This window comes from Citrus sinensis, chromosome 4 (genome assembly GCF_022201045.2).
Source record: "Citrus sinensis cultivar Valencia sweet orange chromosome 4, DVS_A1.0, whole genome shotgun sequence".
Lineage (NCBI taxonomy): Eukaryota > Viridiplantae > Streptophyta > Magnoliopsida > Sapindales > Rutaceae > Citrus > Citrus sinensis.
In genome coordinates, this window is record NC_068559.1 from 375,972 (window position 1) to 398,900 (window position 22,929).

Sequence of the window (22,929 nt, forward strand, 5' to 3'; positions counted from 1 at the left end):
CACAGTGGCACCGTGCCACACCCTTTTGTCTTTTGTGGCAAATTGTCATACAATCCCTTTCGCTCTTTTCTATTTAAACTTTACTTTACAAATATTAAATTAATTTCAACTGTATCCATGTGAACATTACCGAAATACCCATGCCGACCAACGGTGACCGGATTTCAACTGACGGAGATGGGAAACTCGAGTTAGACACTTTTGGCCGAGCTGAGTCCAACGGTGGTGGTGGTGACCGCTCACGCGTGGTGATGGCGCCGGATCGAGCTCCCAAAGCCGTGAATCCTTCAATGACCGATCAACGGCAAATCGGCTCCCCCCGGTGGCTGTGATTGGTCGGAAAATACAGAGGGAATCGTGGGGAGCAAAACTCAAGTGATAGCATCACCGGAAATCGGAGAAATCACGGCGAATTGAAGCGGCGGTTCCGCGGCTTTTCACGGCTTCAATCGGCAGCTTTCCGAACGCTTTTCGGCGACAAGATTGGCATGGAGATGACCGGCATCGCACGATCTTCCGATCGGTAGCAACCTTGGCCGGTGAAGTGGCCGGAAATGGAAATAGCATCCGGGTCGGGTTTGTGGGTTTGGCATGGGTATTTCGGTTCACAGAGGGGATATTGTGATATAAGTGCAATATATAATAAGAATTTGTAAATAATAAATAGTATAAGGTGCTAACTAAAATGTCCATGTGGATGTAATAGATATTACCTTAATATTTATGAATTAAAGTTTAAATAAAAACGAGTAAAAGGGGATTATATGAAAATTTACAATATTAGAGCCATAAAAGACAAAGGATGTGCCACGGTACCGTAGCCTGATCCCACTTGTGGACAAACATCCACTTAACTTTCTGACGGTTTTGTTTTTGGCCTCTGATGAAAAAAAAAAAAAACTCGAAAATGGTAAACTAGCTGAGCTAGCACTGATACATTCTTTTTTCCCATCTAAGCCTGACAAAGTTACTTGGTTGATAAATTTGAATCAGCTCTTTTCTTCACAATTCTTGCCCCAACTGTGGCCCACCAATTTTTTGCTCCACATCAACTTAGCGGAGTACCTAAACACCAAGTACTTACCCAAGTGATGACCAAGAGGCAAGAGCAAATAAAATAATGGATTTACGTGGCTAGGCCCTCGCCAGCTACCATAAAGCAAAGTGCAAAGCATCGGCTGCCAACACTCATAAACACTTTCTTTGTTTTGTAGAATATTATTCTCATTGATTTTCATCTTTCTATAGTTTCTTGTTAGGTTGAGCTTGGAAAGATGGAGCAAGAAATGTAGAATAGTAACAGAGATGAATGATAAATGGGTTCATGATTCGTCTCTGGATCATAAAGGAATGGTTCCTATTAGAGCTTCAACGGGAGAATGGAAAGCCTTGCTCTTTAATCTTTATCATTGAAATATTTTTCATTTATATAATAATAAGATTTATCAAAAAAATATTCTCTTAGTTTTAACTTCTCCATAATTGAGGGTTTTGTTGGAATGCTTTTGAATTACTTCATCATTTTAAACTCAAACTCGCTCTCTTGGACTAATTTACTTCATTTTAATCACTTAAAGGGGTCACAAAGTAATTTTACCTAAATTGTTAAATTTCAATGAAGATCCTTAACCTTTTTAAATTTTGTTTTGACCTGTGGTGGCCAAGGGCTAAGGTCCCCAGCCCATATCCTAATTCCAGCCTTGTATATAATGTCACAATATGTACTTTAAAAATGAGTTTCACCAAAGAAATATAATCACTTGTGAATTTTAAATACTCTTAATAGTCTATTTGAATTTAAGATTGGGCAACTGTAATTTAAGAGTTATAATATTAAAGTATTTGATAAACACTAACTAATGTAATTTGAAAGTTAAGTTGATTTGATTTTACACTTGTATAATGAAAAATCTATTATATTTTTACTAATTTTTTCAAAAATATTATTTAAAAATTATATTTACTACATAATATTAATTTTTATCTCATAATTATAATTTTTTTCTACAATATTTGTGCTTTAAAAGATACAACATCTCAATACTAAATAGTACCTTAGCATCATACATTTTTTTTTCTTTTTAGGGAAAAGGACATAGAGACCCCCAATGTTTGAATAAGGGACACAGAGACCCCCAACATTTGAAAAATTAACACAAAACCCCCTAATGTTTAAAAAAAGACACTCAGACCCCCATTTATTAACAGAAATTATAATTTTAAAGTGCAATTACCATTATACCCTTATAGCATATTAAAAAATAATTGTTCATTGTCCAATTTATTCCTATATTATTAATAAAATTACGAATATAACTTCATTATCCAATTTTTCCATTTAATTTTTGTCAAATTTTCTCTTCAACTAAATAAATTTAATCCATTGCTCAAGAATAAAAATAAATTAAATTGATTACTAATATAATAAAAATAACAATTCTCAATAACAATTCTCCATTTAAACTTATATAATCAACAAAATAAAAAAAAACTGGTTACAACAATAATTACAAAATCGTAATTGTACTAAATAACATATTCAATAAATTGACATATGGAGAATTTTTATTTTTATTATATTAATAATCAATTTAATTTATTTTTATTCTTGAGCAATGGATTAAATTTATTTAGTTTGAAGAGAAAATTTGACAAAAATTAAATGAAAAAATTGGGTAATGAAGTTATATTCGTAATTTTATTAATAATATAGGAATAAATTGGACAATGAACAATTATTTTTTAATATGCTATAAGGGTATAATGGTAATTGCACTTTAAAATTATAATTTCTGTTAACAAATGGGGGTCTGAGTGTCTTTTTTTAAACATTAGGGGATTTTGTGTCTCTTTTTCAAACGTTGGGGGTCTCTGTGTCCCTTATTCAAATATTGGGGGTCTCTGTGTCATTTTCCCTTCTTTTTAAATGATATTGCAGCACACCCCTCTTTACCATTAAATTAAATGTATGCACTTAAACTCGTGAACTCTTGCTTCTACTATAAAAATTAAACCAATAATGATATTCCTCAAGGATAATTAATACTGTAGATTCAAACCTTTCTAATAGATTATCTAGAAAAATTGGTATTCATAAAACTATTGAACGGAAATAAAGTTAAAAAGACTAATCGATGCAAGCATGGAAATTAAATTAAATTTTATCAATTCTTAATTATAATTTATTTATCTACTAAGTTGAAATTAAATTTATCATTAAGAATTGATTTTTCTGATTATAGTTTTTTTTGTAAAACACACACAAACATATGGAACAAAGCCTTTTTCACCAATGGGGTTTGATACAATAGGCCAAAATACTCTTATGTGTATTTACAACTAATTTAATCTATAACTCATTGAGAGCAAAATAAGATTTTCAACTAAATAAATGCAAACCATTTTAAAATAAAAATCTTAAGAACAATTAAATAACATCTGACTTTCTGCATAAAATTAAAATTTAAGAATAAATTAATGGAACAAAAATAACACTAATATATATTTTCTATAGTATTTTTAAATATGTGCTTTTATGTCTTTATCGTGTGTATTCTTAAGTAAATGAAGGATTATGTGTTTTCTTTTGCTAGAATAACATAACTAATTGATTATTCACTTATTTATCTTCACTACATTAAAGTTAAAGGACAAGTTAAAAGATAAAAAAAAAATCTCTAGTATTTGTAAAATCTATATTTTTATATTTTATGCTAAATATATATTTTACATATTATTTAGTGTTATTATTGTTTATTCATTAAGTTGTCCTAAATTTTAAATTTATGCAGAAAGACAGAGCTTTTTAATTGTGCTTGAGAGTTTTATTTTAAAAATAGTTGGTAAATCCTTATTTAAAAATCATTTTTTACTCTTAATGAATTATTCAGTATACTAACCATAAATTAACAAAATGGTACTTTGGGCTATTATTTAAAAAGCACCAATGAAATAAGTTATTATTTAAATAAATAATAAATTTTTTGTGCATGTAGAGCTCGATCACAGCAAAGAATAAAATCAATCTATTTGATTGCGACAGTATAACCTCGCGCTTTGATAAATTACAAGCAAGTTTGCGCTTGTGTGATGGTATCTTCAATTTAAATGTGATCATATATTTGATATTTAATTCAATCAAATAAATAAGTTTAAAATTACTAATATATCCCAACATAATGTGCCTCATGATTACCTCTTACAATATCAGTTTAGGAGAAAATGATATAAATATGTCATTTACATTTGGTGCAGCGATTGAATTCAGTAAGATGCTTAGCTTTTTTGCAATAGTAACAAATCTGATCACTTACCTGACAAAATCACTTCACCAAGATATTGCAACAGCAGCAAAGAATGTAAATTACTGGTCAGGAGTCACCACATTGATTCGTTTGATTGGATCATACTTAGCTGCACCTACCCAGGCCGCTTCACAATGGTCCTGTTTGCTTCCTCATTTATTTCATGGTAAGTTAATTTCTCAACGTTGCCTCCAAAATAACTCATAAACTTTAAAGAAGTAATGCATTCGTTCTGTTGAAAATAGGGAAATTTACAAAACAAGCCAAAAAAATAAGGTATTTTTCAACTTTAACCCCTCAAATTTTTTTCTTTCAACATTAGCCAAATCACCAAATTATGGACGAAATTATCCTCCTCATTCTCACGTTTCCCCAAGCAAATTCCTTCCCCTCTCACCAAAATCTCATCACCGGAAGTTCTATAGATTGTCGGTGGCGGCGTAGATCGGCAGCGGAGGAAGTTGTTGGCAGCTGAAAGAAGCTAAATCATGTTGAAAATCTTCGGAGATCTCCAAAATTAAAAAAAAAATTGAAAACCCTAGGTGAGTTGTTATTGCCATTTTTCTTGTGGTTGTTGTTGCTGTTGTTGTTTGGGATGTTGTTGTTGTTGGTGGTGTTTTAATGGCGGTGGTGGGTGACATGCATGTGGGAAAGGGAAGAGAAGAGAAAGGGAAGGGGAAGCCAACTCGCTCGCGCGAGGGCATGGCGTCGCGCGCGACATGCGCCTGTCGCACTCGAGATGCGCGCGGCGTGCGCACCTCGCGCGCGCCAGATGGGCGTGCCGTGCGCATCTCGCGTGCGACATGCGCATGTCGCGCGCGCGAGGTGCGCATGCCGCGCGCGTGAGGTGCGCATGCCGCGCGGATCTTGCGTACGACAGGCGCTGCGTCGCACGCGAGATGCGCACATTGCACCCATCTCGCGCGCGAGGCCGTGCCCTCTCGCGAGCGAGTTGCGCGTAGGCTTGCGCGACGAAAGCCAAGCGCGCGCAAGTTGTGCGTAGGCTCGCGCGACGGAAGCCAAGCACGCGAGAGTTGCGCGCAGGCACGCAGCTCGCGCGCGCGCTTGGCTTCCCTCGCGCAAGCCTGTCGCACCAAGAGGCAGTGCGTAGTGTTTCCTTAATTTTTTTTTCTTTTGTTCATAATTTTTTAATGTGTGATACTTTTATCTTGTACCAGATAAATGAGCAAATCAAAATTAGCATTGCATAACCCACCCGGACCGATTAAAGAACTGGGAATGATGAAGATACCTTATGTTGATCACTTCCTTGGGCGTATCACGAGTATGTGCAAATTAGATGTCGTTGTTAATGCCATCCGGGAAAAATTAACAAGGCAACAGTTGAAACTGTTCAAAGACGATATATTTGGGCATTTCCTACAGTGTCGGAGCTATCCATTCAGTGGCGTAATTGTGCACAATATATTGCTTCGGCAAGTGTCACATGGCGATGGAAATGACAAAGATGAGTTATGGTTTCAAGTTGGCGACCATTTGATACGGCTATCGATTGAAGAGTGGTGCCTAGTAACGGGACTTTGCTATAGCGAAAAAGTATTCCTGACGAAGCATAAAACAAAGCATAGGTTACTTAATAAGTACTTTGGAGGCAGGAATTGCGATATAAATCTTGGCCAGTTCGAGGGAATATTTATGAACTTACACTTCAAGACTATGAATTACACTGATGCGCTAAAAATTGCCATGTTTTACTTTGCTGATAGAGTGCTACATGGAAGAAAGGATCATTGTCAAATCAATTTCAATTTGCTTAATGAGGTAGATGACATATATCACTTTCGAAGTATTCTGTGGGGTCGTTTGTCATGGGAAACAATATGTAAAAGCATTGATAATGTATTGAACGGCAAAGCCAAAAAATTTAAGAAGGCAAGCACAGAAAATCCATTGCATAGAATTGAGAAATACAACTTTTACGGCTTTACGTCGGCAGTGCATGTGAGTGAAGAAGTTTTTTTTATAATTTATTTTTGTTATAATAAATATTTAATGACACGTTTTTTTACTTCATATCTTTCCTTGTTGAAGGCATGGATTTTTGAAGCGATTGAAGGACTACCATTAGAGTGGGTGGAGAAAATTAGGAGGAAGGGTTCTCGGATCGTGCGATGGAAGCCCGTGGCTTCTTCAAATATTAACTTCGGCGAAGTGTATTAATACCTGAACGAGCGTCTTGTAAGTCATTTATATGTATGTCTGTATATAACTATTACATAATATATGGTTATACTAATTGGAAATTTGGTAATCTTTACGACAGGATTGCACCATTTTCCAAAACCTTAAACCGGATGCAAAGGAGAGAGCCACAAATTATTGGAAGAGTGTCGAGGATTACGTGTCATATTTGCCAAGTTGGGTCTGTAATGTGGGTATCATCTACAGTAATATCATACTAATGCTCATCCTCATCATTGATAGGAATATCGGAATGACCAGTGTCCCTATCATCAACTTCAGTATTGGAGTTCATGCCTTGCACATTATCAGTTTCTGTGTTGTTGGTGTTATAACCAGGATCATCATAACTGCGGAACTCATTATTCTGAAATGGAGAGTAATGTTGCCCTAACGATGTCCCTAATGGTAACACATTATCTTTAACATCCGCTAACGTAATGCCATTATCATCAATAGTGTCATTGTTTTCGTTGACTGGTGAGTAATGTTGTTGGAACGACATTTGTTGTGGTAACACCTCTTTCTCAATATCGGGGACAGACTCGTTTGCTCTAAATGAACTTTCACTTTCCACAAGTGGCTCAGGATTTTCGGCCGGAACTCGAGGATGTGTGGTGACAAATATAGGGATGCATCCATAATTGACCACATCAGAGGCCATGTGCAGCACAACATTAACCATTTCATTATTAAATATATCCATAGGTAGTGAACATGCACGATACATTGTGTTACTAGATCTCAAAGTTGTCTTCATCGACAAACTATATTCAATAGGATTTATCTGTAAAACTTCATACACCCTTGCCATAAATTGCTCAAACGTACAATCTTTCCGAACTAAAAATACTGTATTCTTCGCATTCACGTACTCCGTACGGCCATCTGCTAATGTCTCCCACCAACCGTCATAACATAATTGAAGTACAACGGAATCTATTAAACCTAAAAAAAAACAAAAGAGATAAGATTTCACGCTACAAAACCTAATAAAAATGAATATGCAGTACATTTATGTGGATGAAATGAAGTATACAATTTTGGATTTACTTCGTTTCATCGTAAGCTTCGAAACGATATATTATACGCCTAAAACGGACACATGTAGCCCAAGTTATTACTTTCGGAAAATAACTTAAATTTTGTGAGACAGGCAGTGGGACAAGTGCTTGTCTCACATAAAACCAGCAGATTTATGTGAGACAGGCGCCTGTCCCACTTGCCTGTCTCACATAAAACCAGTGGTAACAAGTGAGACAGACGCATGTCTCACACGCCTGTCCCACTTTCCTGTCGCACATATTTTGGTGAGACATGCAAGTGAGACAGGTGTCTGTCTCACATAAAACCAATAGATTTATGTGAGACATGTGTCTATCTCACTTGTTCTGGGCTTCTGTTTTACTCGATTTTTCAGGGGTTTCAATGATTGATTTTCATTTCTCAACTCAAACTAACTACTTTAACAAGTCACATTGTTTTGTTAATGAAAACTAACAACATTTGCAATAAAAACTCACTTCAATTTCGAACTCAAATGATAAAATCAATAGATTAAAAGTTTAGGTTATGGTAAGAGTATAAACTAACCTTAAAAAGCTCTCCAATTGATAATTATATCTTCAATTATGTAATGCTTGTTTGATGAAATTTGCTAATTTATTGAGAGTAATGGAGTTTGTTGAGTGATGAAGTTTGTTAAGTTGAAAAGAGAAAAGTGGTGGAAGTGCTGGAATTGAAAAGGGAAAGTGGCATGCCTTTGTAAATTTGATGAAAATGATGAGGGTAATGTAGTCCAAAAATAGGGTGTTTGGCTAGTTATGATAGAAAAAAGTTTGAGGGGTTAAAGTTAAAAAATGCCTAATTTTTTTGGCTATTTTTGTAAATTTCCCTTGAAAATACGGGGCTTAACCCTGTTGGCAATGTCTCAGTTAATCCCAAGTTTAAAGCCACGCAATATGGGGGTGTGTTTGGAAGTCGGGGGATAAAACCTTGCTTAGAGAGTCTTGGAAATGAGCAGTTTGATGATCATCATTCCGAAGAAAGGAAAAGAAAATGTCGTACTCAATTGGTGGAATTTTCCTCTTGTTTATGGCCTCTTGCTTTGTATAACGTACGGCTATTGTTCACGCGGAACATAAATGCGTTGGGGCATTGCTAGCCTTATTCTAAGCACAACCATGGCTGTGTCAATTGCAGCCTTTTACATTCGAAAGACTTGTTATCGATTTCGGGTACCAGAAGGGTGCCCTTTAACACCCTTGTTTCATGTTGCGGTTGTTGTCTTCATTTTAATTAACTATTAAACTGCACACAAAAAAAAAAAAAAATTAAGAGCGTCCGTACTTTAAAATAATTATATATATAAATAATCTAATTATATATAATTTGATTGATTTCAAGTTTTCAATTGGTCATTCCCCATTTCAATGCACAAGACACTATAATAGAAGAAGATGAAAACATGTCAATTGAGACCAGTTATAGTCCACGGAGACTAGCAACAGTCACAAATGTTTAAGAGATGAAGCTTAGGGATGGCAATGGGGAGGGGAGGGGAGGGGAGGGGACCAATCTCCCCATACCCATCCCCGATATTTTGCATATGTCCCCGTCCCCTCCCCGTCCCCGTCAGAATTGCTTGAGAGAATCATCATCCCCTCCCCGAATAATAACAGGGGATCCCCGAGGGTCCCCGATCCCCGAATAACTAATAGTCTAATACATTTTTTTATTTTCGATTTTAAATTAATCATATTAAAATAAAAAATTCAGATAAAAATAAAGTTCAAAATATATCTTACATTAATATTGATCCATTACAAAGTCACATTCAAAATATAAATTATTAAAATAATTATCTTTATCAATGACTCAATCTTCATAATCCTACAATAAAAAGAAAAAAAAATATTTTTATATCGGCAATAAAATAAATGAAATAAATGTAGATACTTAATTAATATTTTTAATAAAACTATTTACTTCCTGCTCGTCCTGCTCATCTGTTCTTCCTCGAGAAATGTGGCAAATTAAGAGATAGCCTCAGATTTCAAACCTAAAACAATGAAAATAATATAAGTAACGTAACTTATAAGTGCAAATATTAATAAATGTATAATATAATTACAATGTAAAATAAACTCATACTGCTATTGTAAGCTCGTAACCAACTTTGACAGCACATTAAGGCCTCCAATGTACTTGGATAAAGTTTGTTACCGTATGGGCTCACAACTCTACCACTGGTGCTAAAAGCTGATTCAGAAGCAACTGTTGTAATTGGAATTGCCAAAATATCTTTAGCAATTCGAGCTAATGTAGGATACCTATTAGCATTTGTCTTCCACCAACTCAAAATATTAAAATCTTCCATCCGGGATATAACTTTCTCATCCAAATACGAATCTAATTCATCTGCAACAACTGCACAATCTCCATTGTTTCCATAATCATCAAAACCTGTCATCCATTTGGTTGCTTTCTTATAAGAATCCCCTGTAGATCTAGTAGAAGAACTACTACCAGTATAATCAAAGCAATAAACAGTTGGTGAAAACTTCAATTAATACTCTTCAACTAATTCCCGGCAAAGGGTGACCACTTTCCCAACATACAACTATTTTGATATTTATTATTTTTAACAATATTTATAATTTTGTTATTTCTTTATTAGTAATTTTAAAAATAAAAATAAAATTAAAAATTAAAATGGGAAAATGGGTAGGGGATGGGGATTCCACCTCATCCCCGTCCCCTCCCCGAATAAAAAATTGGGTAAAACATTTTTCCCGTCCCCTCCCCGAATAAAAAATTAGGTATAAAATTATCTCCGTACCCTCTCCGAATGGGGAAAATCCCCGAGGGTACCCATCCCCGTGGGAATTTTTGCCATCCCTAACGAAGCTTGTTCTAAATACGATCCCTATATGGGTAACTTCATTGACATTTAGAATTAGTGTAGCACAAGCATCAACATCCTCTGTTAAACAAGGTGCCACAATGAACCGAAAAGTCGGCAACAATTTCAGAATTCCACCAGCCTCCATTTACTCTCTTGGAGCCGTAGCAAATCTAGTTTTAATTATCTTCTATGACAAAGTACTAGTTCCATATCTAAAGGAAAGTTAACCGGCAACGAAAGAGGGATTAAAATTCTTCAGAGGATAGGCATTGGCATGGGGTTTTCAGTTTTGGCAATGACTGTTGCGGCCTTTGTTGAAAGCAAGGGGCTAAAAATTGTTCCCAAGGAAATTATACATGGAGGGAAAAGAGGGCCACTTTCTATGATTGTATTTTGCCTGGTTCCCCAACATTTGATTCTAGGCTCAGAAGATGGATTCACTTTGGTTGGATTGCAAGAGTATTTTTATGCCCAAGTTCCTGCTTCAATGAGAAATTTGAGCTATTTAAACAGTTTCCTAATCATAATTGTGGATCTAATCGGAGGGAAGGGTGACAAAAACTTGGATTGGTAAGGATTTAAATGTGAGCCGTTTGCACAATTTTCTGTCCGTTGCTAGCAGCATTAAGTGGGTTGAATTTATTTGTCTATGTGTTGGTGGCAAGGAAATATACTTAGAAAATGTGCTAAGTGTTGTTGAAGCTGATTACAAAATTAAGAGTAGCGATGCGGTGGATGTGATGCCTTGAAATTTTGTCTGTATTTTTATTTGTGAATGATGAAATATATAAGTAGTTTTTTTTTTCATTTATTTGTTTAGATGAAGTTTAAAGTACATCCCTTGAGTCAAAAAAGATACGCGCGCGCACACACACTTAAATGAATATATATACACTTGAATCACGAGATTGATTTAAAACTGACTTTAATTCCAATATTATGACAATAGACATTGAGCTCTATAGCTTAATGATAAAGAACTCACTCACTTAATGACGGAATGATTTTGATGTTCCCAACACTTTCGTGATTGTAAACTATCTAGTTATAATTAAAAAAAAAATCCTAGAGAAAATTACCATGACAGTCGGATGTTTGGAAGATTCAAAATATTAAACCCAAACTCAAGCTATAAGTTAATGTGCAATATAATGGGAAATTATCTTTCATGTTCAAGTTCTCTTGTATGTATCCGTAAGAAAGATGTATTTTAAAATATTTATAGTATTTCCACAACTTGTCAAATAACTAAATAACATTTTTAAAAAATCCAAGTGCAATGTGCTTATGGTGTATGCTAAGGCGGATGTGACTAGATTTGAGGTTGAAACACTCTCCCCTGCAAACATTTGTGTAGTAAACAAGATTGTGATTAAAATACCCTTCAAGTTCAACATCTCCTCTCACCCCCCACTCTCGCGCTCTGTCTCTGAAACTTAAGTCAAGAGCTTCATTCATGGCAGAAAATCTCAAACCCTACAATGCGCCACAACAAAACAGAAGAAACAAGCGTAGATTCACCACCACCACTCAAACCAACCAACAAGAACAACCACAACCCACATCACATATCTTCCAAACAAACTTAACATCGTTTCTTCAACTAAACCCACCAACAAAACCACCTCCTGCTTCTTCTTCTTCTTCGTCGTTACAGTCTCTTCACCAGACTAATTTTTACACACCCTTTGACCCATTTCCGCTAAACATGCATGCACAAGCGCAACACTATTATTCAGGCTTTGCAGATTCTTTGAAGCTGCAGAAAAGTGAAGTGAGAAGCTCAGTTCCTTGGGGTCCCTTTACCGGCTATGCTTCCATATTAAAACGTTCAAGGTTTCTAAAACCTGCTCAGCGGATTCTAGACGAGTTTTGTGGCACCCTTTATTTTGATTCATCAGGGTCTCAAGTTGATAGCTTTTGTGAAAATCCAGTTGTTAGAGATTTCATTGCTTTTAGTGACAGAATTGAACGTTCATGGAAGACTTCTAAGCTTGTTTTGATGTTGGAAGAGGTAAGTATTTGTAAACGTTCTCCTGATTTTTCTTTAAATTCTGTTTGGTCAATAAGAAAATGATGGGAAATTGACCCAAAATGTTTCTTTTCTTTTTATTCTTTTAATGATGACATGATATTGTATATTGAAACAGTCAATATTTTGTGTTTTAATAGACTAGGTCATTTATTAAAACCTTCATTCGTGTGTGTGTGTGTGTGTGTTAGTATTCCTTTTCAAAAAAAAAAATAATAATTCTTTCAAAATGAATTGAAAATAAATGAAACTGATTTATTTTTCTTGTTTTAATGATGACATGATATTGTATATCAAAATAGTGAATACTTTATGTTTTTATAGACTAGGTCATTCACCAAAGCTTCACATGTGCGTGTGTGTGTGGATATAGAATTCAAGTAATAATTATTCTCAAAAAAAAAATAAAAAAATTCAATTAATTCTTTCAAAATGAATTGAAAATGAATGAAACCGATGATTTGATTGTTCTGTCAAAGACCAGTATCTTGGGATAAGATATCTGATTTTTTTTAGCAGGGAGCATGACCAAAAGGTGTCTTGTCTTATCATATTAAATCATTCTACTGTTCCTTTTTTGTTCTGTTTTATTTTATTTGTTTGTATTTATTATTTTTCTTTAATTTTCCTTACCCGCTTCACTGTTCACTCCTAGTAGCCTTGGTAGTTTGTGCTTCTGCCAGTACGTTTTTGAAAACTGCTTTTAGGTGTTGCCTAGAAATCAATTTAACTTGTTCCATTACAAAAATGCATATATGCCCTCTTTCCTACAGAGTGAACCTCAGTTGATACTGGTCCAATGATTAGTTAATAAGGTAATATTTTTCATTATGTTGTATTAAGAAATGCTACTTTACCTAGAACATGGATGTCCAAAATGGCCGAAACTATGGAAGGACCAAATTAAAATGCTTCGTTTTTTTATTGCAAATCGATTTTAATAACTCTCTTAAAAAGTGAGGTGGAATTTTACTTTAATGTATGCTTTTGTTGCAAGTTAAACACTTGGCATTTCATTCTTTTTATAGTTTCAGGCATTGAGGCATCATATGTTTCGAGCAAACTTGCATGGCATGAGTTACAATTACTGGCCCTAAAGGTAATTCGGGCTCCATTGAGAATATCTGTGATCATTGCATTTGATTTCTATCAGGTATACTGGAAATACAAACTATATTGCCAACAAATGCAATCAGTAGTTGCATCATTTGAAACTGTTGCTGGCCTTGGACACGCTGCCCCTTACATATCTTTTGCATTCAAGGCCATATCTAAGCACTTTTGTTGCTTGAAGAATGCCATATTGGACCAAATTCATGTCTCAGGCAGCAAGACTGTTAGTGATAAAAATGCTAACAATGACACCACGGAACCAGGCTGCAGTAGCCACAAGCCAGTGCAAAAATTAGGCTTTCTTCGGCCTCCTCACTGGCGGTCTCAAAGGGCACTTCCAGATCATGCAGTAGCTGTGCTTAAAACGTGGCTCTACGAAAACTTTCTACACCCGTAAGATTTATCATTTTTATTTTTATTAGAATTTATTCAGTGCAGTACCCTAATACCTAGATGTTATATAATTGGTGTTTGTTCATTTCAGATATCCTACCGATTCAGACAAGCAAATATTGGCTAAACAGACAGGTCTATCAAAGAATCAGGTGAGCAAATGTTGATTCCTCAATTACCATTATTGTTCGCAGAGCCATAAATGAAAACTTTGTATTATATTGTTTTTCGTTATTCAATATGTATCACTGATGTCAATTTGTGGACAGGTTTCGAATTGGTTCATCAATGCAAGAGTAAGACTGTGGAAGCCGATGGTGGAAGAAGTACACATGCTTGAAATTGGGCAAACTCAAACCACAGCAGAAGCTACAAATTCCAACTTTGGCGTGCCATCTGATCACTTAAACACACTCTTCCCAGAGAAACTTTACCAGGCAACACAAATCCTACAAGCTGAACATGTCCCAACTAAACACTGCAGAAACAAACGTGCCCAGGCGCCCGAGCAGAATGAGGAGCAGAAGAATGCATGTTTGAGTAATTTGCCAAGTGATCAGCACATTGGTTTTAGCGGAAGCAGTGGCGTGACTTTAGCTTTGGCTCTCAACCAGAACGATGGAAATGATCTCTCAAGGCCCTTTCCTGTAAGCATACCTCGCCAATTCGACCTGGAAATGGCAGCTGAAGCAGATACGGAAATTGCTTGTGAACCACAAAATAAGCATCTTGGATAAGGATTTTAAAGAGCACCTAATGCCTTAAGTTTGTTGGCTGACAGTTTCCTTCAGTGTGCTAGTTTTGTTTAAGAAACAGGAATTTACCACATTTTATTGGAATTTTTGGTTAATGTAATTGAAAAATGTTCTTGTTATCGCTAGTACCCATTAATGACTTAGAACTGGCTATCTGTCTGTGCAATCTATTTTCAACTGAAGAAAAAAAAAACAAAAAAACTTAACAAACTTTCTGATGATTAATTTGTTTCTGGAATATATTGAACTATTGAATTGAAACCGATAACTTTTTCTTTTTACTTTGACAAGAAAGTGATGATCCTAGTTTGAAATTAGAATTCCATTGCTTATCTTAAAAGAAAGGAAGAAGCATCATGCCTTTGCTTGTGATTCAATAAAAGGGCAAATGTGTCAGGTTCATTATCTTTTAATTACATATTATTGAATGTTTTACTGATATTGCAATTAAAAATTTGTTAACCAACAACCGGCCTTGTGTAATTTAAGCTAAATATTTTTCTTTCATAAACGTCCGGCATGAGGAAAACTCTTTTATATATTTGTTGTGGGTGGTTATCACTTATCATTTATTTTAAAAAAAAAGATAATTTTTAAAAACCTCCCTGAGGTTCGAAGCTGTTGCAAGTAGATGGCCAAAATCGTTTTATTTGTAAAAGACCCCCTACGATTTTGTTCCGTTTGGTTGCCGTTTGGCTAGTTAGGGGCGTTATTGACATTTTGCAAAACACAGAGGAAGTCGTCCGACGGACTCGCTGCAATCGTTGACCATTTTCAAGTAGCGGATAAAAGTAATATCCGCAGCTTCTTCCCTTTGTCTAGACCCCCAAACTCTCAATGGCTGGTGTTCTGAACTACACTAGTGAAAATGGTTGCTCCTGCTACCTCGACCAACTTCATGGGGATGAAGCCGCAGTTGCTTGTGGAAGCATAGAAGGCTACTGGCTCTGTTCAGTTCTACGAGACAGCGTTTGGTGCTGTGGAGATCAGCCGCAACATGGATTTGCCTGGTCTTGGATGGTTGGTGCCTAGTGAAATCTTCCCTCTCGAAATAAGATCAGCGGCACAGAGTGTGAATGTTTCTGTCAACATGTTGTTCACATTCTTGGTTGCGCAAGTGTTCTTGAACATGCTGTGCCACCTCAAGTTTGGCTTGTTCCTTTTCTTCGCGTTCTTCGTGCTGGTGATGTCATTCTTCATCTACTTCTTCTTGCCGGAGACCAAGGGAATTCCGATTTGGTTTTTTTTTTCAACAATGAGTTGCGAATTACAACTAAATTTCAAAGAAGTGCCAAGAACATAAGAGCAGTTTTCAACTATATTCATTATAATGGGATTCCTCTAGAGTGCAAGGAAGATTGTTTAAATTCAACCATAATGAATAGAAAACACAAATTTATTAAAACTTCAACAATAAGACATCAAAATCAACAAAAAAACTGACAGCCAATTTCAGCAACTTCTCTTTGTACCATGTTATCTAACATGAATACAAGAATGAACTACAATCATGATTCCCGAGTAGAATTTCTACACAATAATAGTTTTCTTTTTTTCCGAGAATATTAATAATTAATCCTAGCGAGCTCTGTATTATTTTCGAACTCGGCCAGATGCCCTCAGTTTCATTTTTAAGTTTTTCCTTTTTTAAATATGACTCGTTAGTTTGCATAATTAATTCAAAGGAAAGAATGAATGTTCGATTAAACTATGAACAAGTTTTGCACAGAATAATAGTATAACTCTAACTATGACCGTGAAGTGTGAAAAATCAAATAATCTTTACTGCTACTTTTGCAACCACAATAAATATGAAATCGTCATTCATTAATGGAATTTTATTTACGGCATTTAAACATGTTATAAGTAACGGAATTTTTACGCCTAAGGGAAGTTTTTTCCATAAATGATATGAGAATGACGGATTGATTTTCATTACAGACGTTTACTTTTTTAATTATTCCGCGGAGAAAACTAAAGTTTACCTGTGATTCTCATTTCTCAAATTCATTGTCACGATAATAACTTACAGTTGCTGCAATATTGCACGAAGATTCCTGGAAGTTGCATGCAGTTCAAATAATTTTCATTTGTACAAAAACCGTCCAGAATTTTCAAACCCAAAAGATGCTTATAATTTTTTTTGTTTCCCCTATAACCCACCCATCAAAAACTTTTTTCATTTATTGTAACTTTGCAATTTCCTTGGAAGATACTTGGAACTGCCAATATCTTCTAATTATTGTTTTAAAAATAATCTCAGTTGCATGCCCAATTAACAAATCAGTAGTTGGTGTTGGTTCTTTATGTTGCACGCGCAATACCAGTTGAAGAAGATGCGGATATTACTTTTATCCGCTACTTGAAAATGGTCAACGATTGCAGCGAGTCCGTCGGACGACTTCCTCTGTGTTTTGCAAAATGTCAATAACGCCCCTAACTAGCCAAACGTCAACCAAACGGAACAAAAACGTAGGGGGTCTTTTACAAATAAAATAATTTTGACCATTTACTTACAACAGCCTCGAATCTCAGGGGAAATTTTTAAAAATTACCCTTAAAAAAAAATATGTGAGATTAATTGTAAATTTAAAATAGTCGGTTTATCGTCGCTCCTCGGGAGAATAATTGTGACCATTAAAAGTATATAATTCTTTAAGAAAATAAAAAGTATTGCAATTATCAAATTCCACGGAATTTTTCTAATAAAAATCACACAAAACGACGGTCAAAAACACTGCATGCTACGTGGCGTCATCACAGTGGACAGCTTCAAACACCTCATCCGCGTGGCCCGCCCACATGTTATTTACTTTCATTGAAGCTAACGCAGTTGTTGGATGACGCGACTGCTTAAACTCTACTTCGAAGAAGAATATTCGAACTAAATCTTTGGACAATTAAACACCCAACTCCTGTTCGTATTGTAACTCAAAAATTCCTCCACTCTTGGCCCAAAACGTCATTACCTTTTCTCCCTCATGTACTTTTTCGGAAAAGACCCAATATTTACTTCAATTTACAAAATATTCTAAGTTACACTAATATGAAAATATTATGGGACAATAGACTGTGAAGAATTATAAATGAATTTATAAAATGAATTTTAATTATGTAAATTAAAAAAATTTATTCCTCGATAAGATTGGAATATTAAATTCTTCCTCTTCTAATTTAGTTTAAACTCGTCACAACTATGAACACTTTTTATTGAAAGGTAAGACTCTATCTTTTTTTTAGTAACTATTTTTGTTTAGAGAAGATCTAATAGTTTGGACTGCTCCTCTTAGTAAAGATTCTTTAATTAGAAGTATCAAAATCTAATGATATATAATCTCGAATAAAAAAAAAGTGAACAATAATATCATTAAGTACAATACAAACCGAATAGTATTCGTCTATTACAGTCAATATGTATCTATTGTAGTCAACAACATTATCAAATTATAATCTATCACGATCAACACATTATCTATTGATGGGTACAATATATTGATAATTAACACTATCTTACTTAAGAGTATAAATTTTTTAAAATGGTCATTTTTGCAATAAAATTAAGTCTTGGTGCAAATTAAATTTGATTTGGTAAATTGCCCAATTATGTTACTTTTGCTAATGTTATGGTACCACCTATCGCAGAGAATCTCTAAAGTCGGTTTGTTGAGTGTTAGGATGACGCAAACCCTAACTTAAAGCCTCGACACCTAAAAGATCAAATTCCAACCGCACCGTTTTGGACCGAACGCTGTCGTTTAAACGAACCGACTTTTCTCTACCTGTGTTTAAAGTAGGCAGGTAAAAGAAGAAATATAGACCTGAAACCTTTAAACAAAAGGAAGGAACGTTGTTGATTTATTGGCTAAATTTTCGAAAAAGTTCAAATTTTTTACTCTGTCATTAGCGTTTCCAGAAATGGGTTTGTGATTTTTTACTCGTTTGTTTGCTTCTTTTGTCGCAAATACGATTACTTTGATCTTTCTTCATTGCAAAGGAATCGTTTTTATTTACATTTTGAATAAAAAACGCAGAGCTTGAGGGTTTTTGACTTACATTAGGGATGCAAACAGAAGCAAGAGTAGGGGTGGTGGTAGAAGGAGGCCAAAGAGGTTTAAGTTCAGGCAATGGAAGTGTTTCTGTTGATAAAATAACGCTGCAACAGCAACAGAAACAAATGTTGCAGAATCAGTCCCAGATCGGGACAATATCCCAGCTTTTAGCTGGAGGTGTAGCTGGTGCTCTTAGTAAAACCTGTACGGCTCCTCTTGCAAGGCTTACCATTCTCTTTCAGGTTTGTTTTTAGAAGAATTATCAATTTGGTATTTTGTGGGTACCAGTTGTTTCGTGGGTTACCTTTTGTTTGTTGAGTTTCGATAATGTTCACTGATGTTAATGAGGCATAACATTGTAGTACGTGGGTTTAGGGGGGATAATGCTGGGGGCAAGAGCAAGAATGAGAATGGGATTGTTCGGTATTGTAGTGTGGGGCAATAGGATGTGAAAATATTATAATTTGTTAAGAGTGGCAAGTACTTGTAGTGAGGGGCAATAAAAAATATGTTTATGTTTGCGGTTATGGAGGCTATGAGTTGAATTAATGTGAGAAATAAAGCTGCTACATTGGAGGGAATAAGGGGTTTTCAGGTGTTTTGAATTGATTCTTAAGACTAGCATTTGGATAGCAAATTACCTAACTAGGCTTCGGTCAGCTGGTATAGCAGTAGTGGAGTTAGCGAGATTGATTGCAAATGGCTTTGAGTAATGATTTGTTTCACATGTCATAATCCTTATAATGTTTTCAGTTTTTTGAAAACAAAATGCAAATATATGGGGGTGAATGCGTATTCATGCTTTCTTATATGTTATGTGTTTAAGATTTTCTTGCTGGCTTACACCATCAAGCCTGCCTTTTTGATGTCGTTATATTTTCTTCTACAGGTGCAAGGCATGCACTCTGATACTGCAACATTGAGAAAGGCTAGCATATGGCATGAGGCTTCCCGAATCATTAGTGAAGAAGGATTTAGGGCTTTTTGGAAAGGGAATCTGGTCACAATTGCTCACCGACTACCATATTCTTCTGTCAACTTTTATGCATATGAACACTATAAAAAGGTCAGTATGAATAATTGACTTCTATGCAACAAAACTTTGTCCATAGATGAGTTTGCATTATAGTGTTCTTTCTGACTTCAGTTGCTACACGCCATTCCAGTGGTGGAAAGTCAAGGGGAAAATATGAGTTCAGATCTTTTTGTACATTTTGTAAGCGGTGGTTTAGCAGGAATAACAGCTGCCTCTGTTACATACCCATTGGACCTTGTGAGGACACGCCTTGCTGCTCAGGTACAGTCAGCATAACCTCAGTAGAATGGGCTGGTGACAATTTTTTCCTTCCTTACTTTTCACAGTTAGTTGTAAGCTTGCTTTGCAAACTATTCGAAATCATTTGTGATGATTCTTCTGCTTTATGTTGTTACAATTAGGGCAGACCTTTTCTTTACTCGTATATACTTGCAAGGAAGGTGGACAATTTTCTAGGATGTTTTTGATTGATGCAGGGTCCTTATCATTTTAATTGACCTTTATTTGTGGTCCTTAGTGGCTTCAGTCTGCTCTTATGGTTGACTCGAAAAGCTTCTATTTTTTAAATTCATTTATGATAAGAACAGGACACCTGAAATGTTTCTTAATCTCTTTCAAACTTGGTATTGCTAATATTTTTCTCCCTCTTTTTTACTTGATCACTTGCTCCTTCATTATCTTTGGTACAACTTTTGCAGACAAATGTGATCTACTACAGAGGTATTTGTCATGCTTTACAAACTATTTGCAGAGATGAGGGAATTTGGGGCCTTTATAAGGGCCTTGGTGCAACGCTTCTGGTAGGTTTTTACTTTCAATTACTATTTATGTGAAATGTGAAAGCTTTTTTGGCATGTAGTTGACTGCAGTTTTGACACTAATGCAGGGTGTTGGACCCAGTATTGCAATTAGCTTTTCTGTATATGAGACCTTAAGATCTTTTTGGCAGTCACAAAGGTGATCATCCGGCAATTTGATTCTGCAAATTTACTGTTTCGAGTTCACAATTCTTATGATCATTGAGCATGCATCTGTATCTTAACCATTAACAGGCAGAATGATTCCCCCGTCCTGGTCAGTCTGGCATGTGGCAGTCTTTCAGGCATTGCATCATCAACAGGTGAGTGATTTTGGTCATGGTACCTCAGAAATTTCTAGTGGATTTTGATTGACCTATATTTTCGTTTTATAATTTCTTTTTTGATTTATAATTCTGTCCGTTTTATGCATATTGAAAAATGAGAACCTATTCATTTGAGTTTACATAAGTCCATCTCTTTTCAAATATTGATAAGCAATGGTGTCATTATTCCTTCATACATCCCTCAACTTTAACTACCTTACTATATAGGTTGAAATACATTCCTTTGTTTGATTAAACATTTCCAATTTCTAACTAAGGAAGTTAATACATGCAGCTGTTTACCGTGCTTTTGATGCAGAGACGGAGGATGTGGGGCTGGCTCTGCATCAAGTATTTAACCAGTCTGACCCCTACTAGAGCCTTCGAACGAGTGCTGTAGTATTTTAATCTGGCATTTGAAAATTCTTTTAGTAAGGAAGTCGACAAGAAAAAGAAAAAAAAAATGTTTTTTTATCATTTGCCTATCCATATCTTTTTGTGTGAAGATTTTGATTGGATTAACTTCCAACTCTCATTTTTCAATAGCTTGTCTACCCTAACATTGCAGTTGGTGGTTCCATCATAAGGTAGCACTACTCTCAGGTGAACCTTACTGTTAATTTTACTTATCAGATGTGAGATGTGTACTCTTTGAGGTATGCTTCTCACTTAGGCTTCAATGTCGTTTGCTTGGCAGATTGGAGTCCTTTAAGCCTTGCCAGTGCCTTTTTGTGGAAACCATTCATGATTCGGAATGATACATAGATTAATCATAGTATTTATCTCTCTTTCCAGTTACTGACACCATTTTTTGCTAGATATGAAACAGTGATGCAAATGCATACTCATATATCAAACTATATTAAACTGATGGTACTAAAACTAGAAACCTGTTACTTCTGATAAGTTCTGCTGCATGGTTAAAAAATCATGCAACAATTTACAGATTAATGTGATTTTATGTATTGTCTGATTTACAGCCAGCCAAAATTACTGGCCTTTACAAAAGCAGGAGAAAATTTTCGATATAAATACTGCATGCAGCCTCTTTAATTTTGTTGTCTTCATAATTTGCAGCAACATTTCCTCTGGATTTGGTGAGGCGAAGAAAGCAACTTGAAGGGGCGGGTGGCCGGGCCAGGGTTTACACAACGGGTCTTTTTGGTACATTTCAGTACATATTCCGGACTGAAGGCTTCCGTGGTCTGTACAGAGGAATTCTTCCTGAATATTACAAAGTGGTTCCTGGAGTCGGTATTTGTTTCATGACATATGAAACACTGAAGATGCTTTTAGCAGATATTTCTTCCTGACTATAGTCGCCATCAGCTCTGGACTTCACTGACTACAATGGTAAGGATGAGGTGGTTAAGAGTTGTGATGTAATAGCATATAACCATTCATTTTGATCTGCTCTCTCATGGTGATTAATATGTGATTCTTACGTGAGAATTATATTTTTTTCGTGTATAAATTAGTGAAACGTAAATCACAGTTTCAAGTGTACTTATTATAGTTATTCACATTTCTCAATAACATCAGTTTGACCAGAGATCATTTTTTAGTTACTTTTTCAGACTTGAAACAGTGGTGCCATGTAACTATAGCACCAAGTTGAAGGAGATAATCTTATTTGCTTTCATAAGTTTGATTGATCACAAGGAGATCTTTCTTTTTGCATATTTTTGAGACATTTGTGGATTGTGTTCTAGACTTAGAATATTGATCTGAAAAGAGTGGGGAGGCAGAAAAAAGATTTTAGTGATTTGACTTCAGTTGGGAATAATGTATAGATAATTTTATCAGGCATCTCTTCTGGTGCACATAATTCTTTTTTTATTTATGTTTAAACGTATTATCAAGTGCGGTAAGATTCTTTCTTTCTTTCTTTTTTCTTTTTTTCTTTTTTGGTATTTTTTTATATATATGATTAAACCTTTTCTTACTAACCGGACGGCCGGACGACTGATCTTTTTATGAGGTTGTGATGGGTAGTTATTAGATTTTTTTCCTGA

General features: G+C 35.3%; 4 protein-coding genes and 1 pseudogene across 14 annotated transcripts; all 5 read left to right on the forward strand.

Moving 5' to 3' along the window:
* Nucleotides 1-5,486: 5,486 nt before the first annotated feature.
* On the forward strand, nucleotides 5,487-6,485 carry LOC127901753 (uncharacterized). Its single transcript, XM_052439303.1, has 2 exons — nucleotides 5,487-6,266; nucleotides 6,357-6,485. Exons 1-2 carry the CDS (start codon nucleotides 5,487-5,489, stop codon nucleotides 6,483-6,485), a joined length of 909 nt encoding a protein of 302 aa, XP_052295263.1.
* Nucleotides 6,486-8,973: 2,488 nt separating this feature from the next.
* Nucleotides 8,974-11,237, forward strand: LOC127901754 (protein NRT1/ PTR FAMILY 5.7-like; annotated as a pseudogene).
* A 609-nt stretch (nucleotides 11,238-11,846) lies between these two features.
* Nucleotides 11,847-12,490, forward strand: LOC127901755 (BEL1-like homeodomain protein 9). Its single transcript, XM_052439309.1, has one exon. The coding sequence runs from the start codon at nucleotides 11,870-11,872 to the stop codon at nucleotides 12,488-12,490; it is 621 nt and encodes a 206-aa protein (XP_052295269.1). The 5' UTR covers nucleotides 11,847-11,869.
* Nucleotides 12,491-12,888: 398 nt separating this feature from the next.
* LOC102620847 (BEL1-like homeodomain protein 9) lies at nucleotides 12,889-14,822 on the forward strand. The gene is made up of 4 exons (XM_052439310.1): nucleotides 12,889-12,928; nucleotides 13,474-13,951; nucleotides 14,043-14,103; nucleotides 14,221-14,822. Exons 1-4 carry the CDS (start codon nucleotides 12,889-12,891, stop codon nucleotides 14,686-14,688), a joined length of 1,047 nt encoding a protein of 348 aa, XP_052295270.1. The 3' UTR covers nucleotides 14,689-14,822.
* Nucleotides 14,823-18,395: 3,573 nt separating this feature from the next.
* LOC102611606 (uncharacterized) lies at nucleotides 18,396-22,482 on the forward strand. 11 transcript variants are annotated; one of them, XR_001508899.3, is made up of 10 exons: nucleotides 18,471-18,625; nucleotides 18,765-18,997; nucleotides 19,645-19,821; nucleotides 19,903-20,052; nucleotides 20,490-20,591; nucleotides 20,678-20,748; nucleotides 20,844-20,911; nucleotides 21,210-21,517; nucleotides 21,612-21,689; nucleotides 21,992-22,131. XR_001508899.3 is itself a non-coding variant. In XM_006486368.4 (8 exons), the coding sequence occupies exons 2-8, from the start codon at nucleotides 18,767-18,769 to the stop codon at nucleotides 22,225-22,227; spliced, it is 1,035 nt and encodes a 344-aa protein (XP_006486431.1). In that variant the 5' UTR covers nucleotides 18,396-18,504; nucleotides 18,765-18,766; the 3' UTR covers nucleotides 22,228-22,482. The 11 variants fall into 11 exon arrangements, 5 of the variants coding, with proteins under 5 accessions (XP_006486431.1, XP_006486430.1, XP_024956907.1 ...); XR_003066370.2 differs by having other exon boundaries at nucleotides 21,210-21,345; nucleotides 21,483-22,482; XR_371491.4 differs by having other exon boundaries at nucleotides 21,612-22,132.
* The last annotated feature ends 447 nt before the right edge of the window (nucleotides 22,483-22,929 follow it).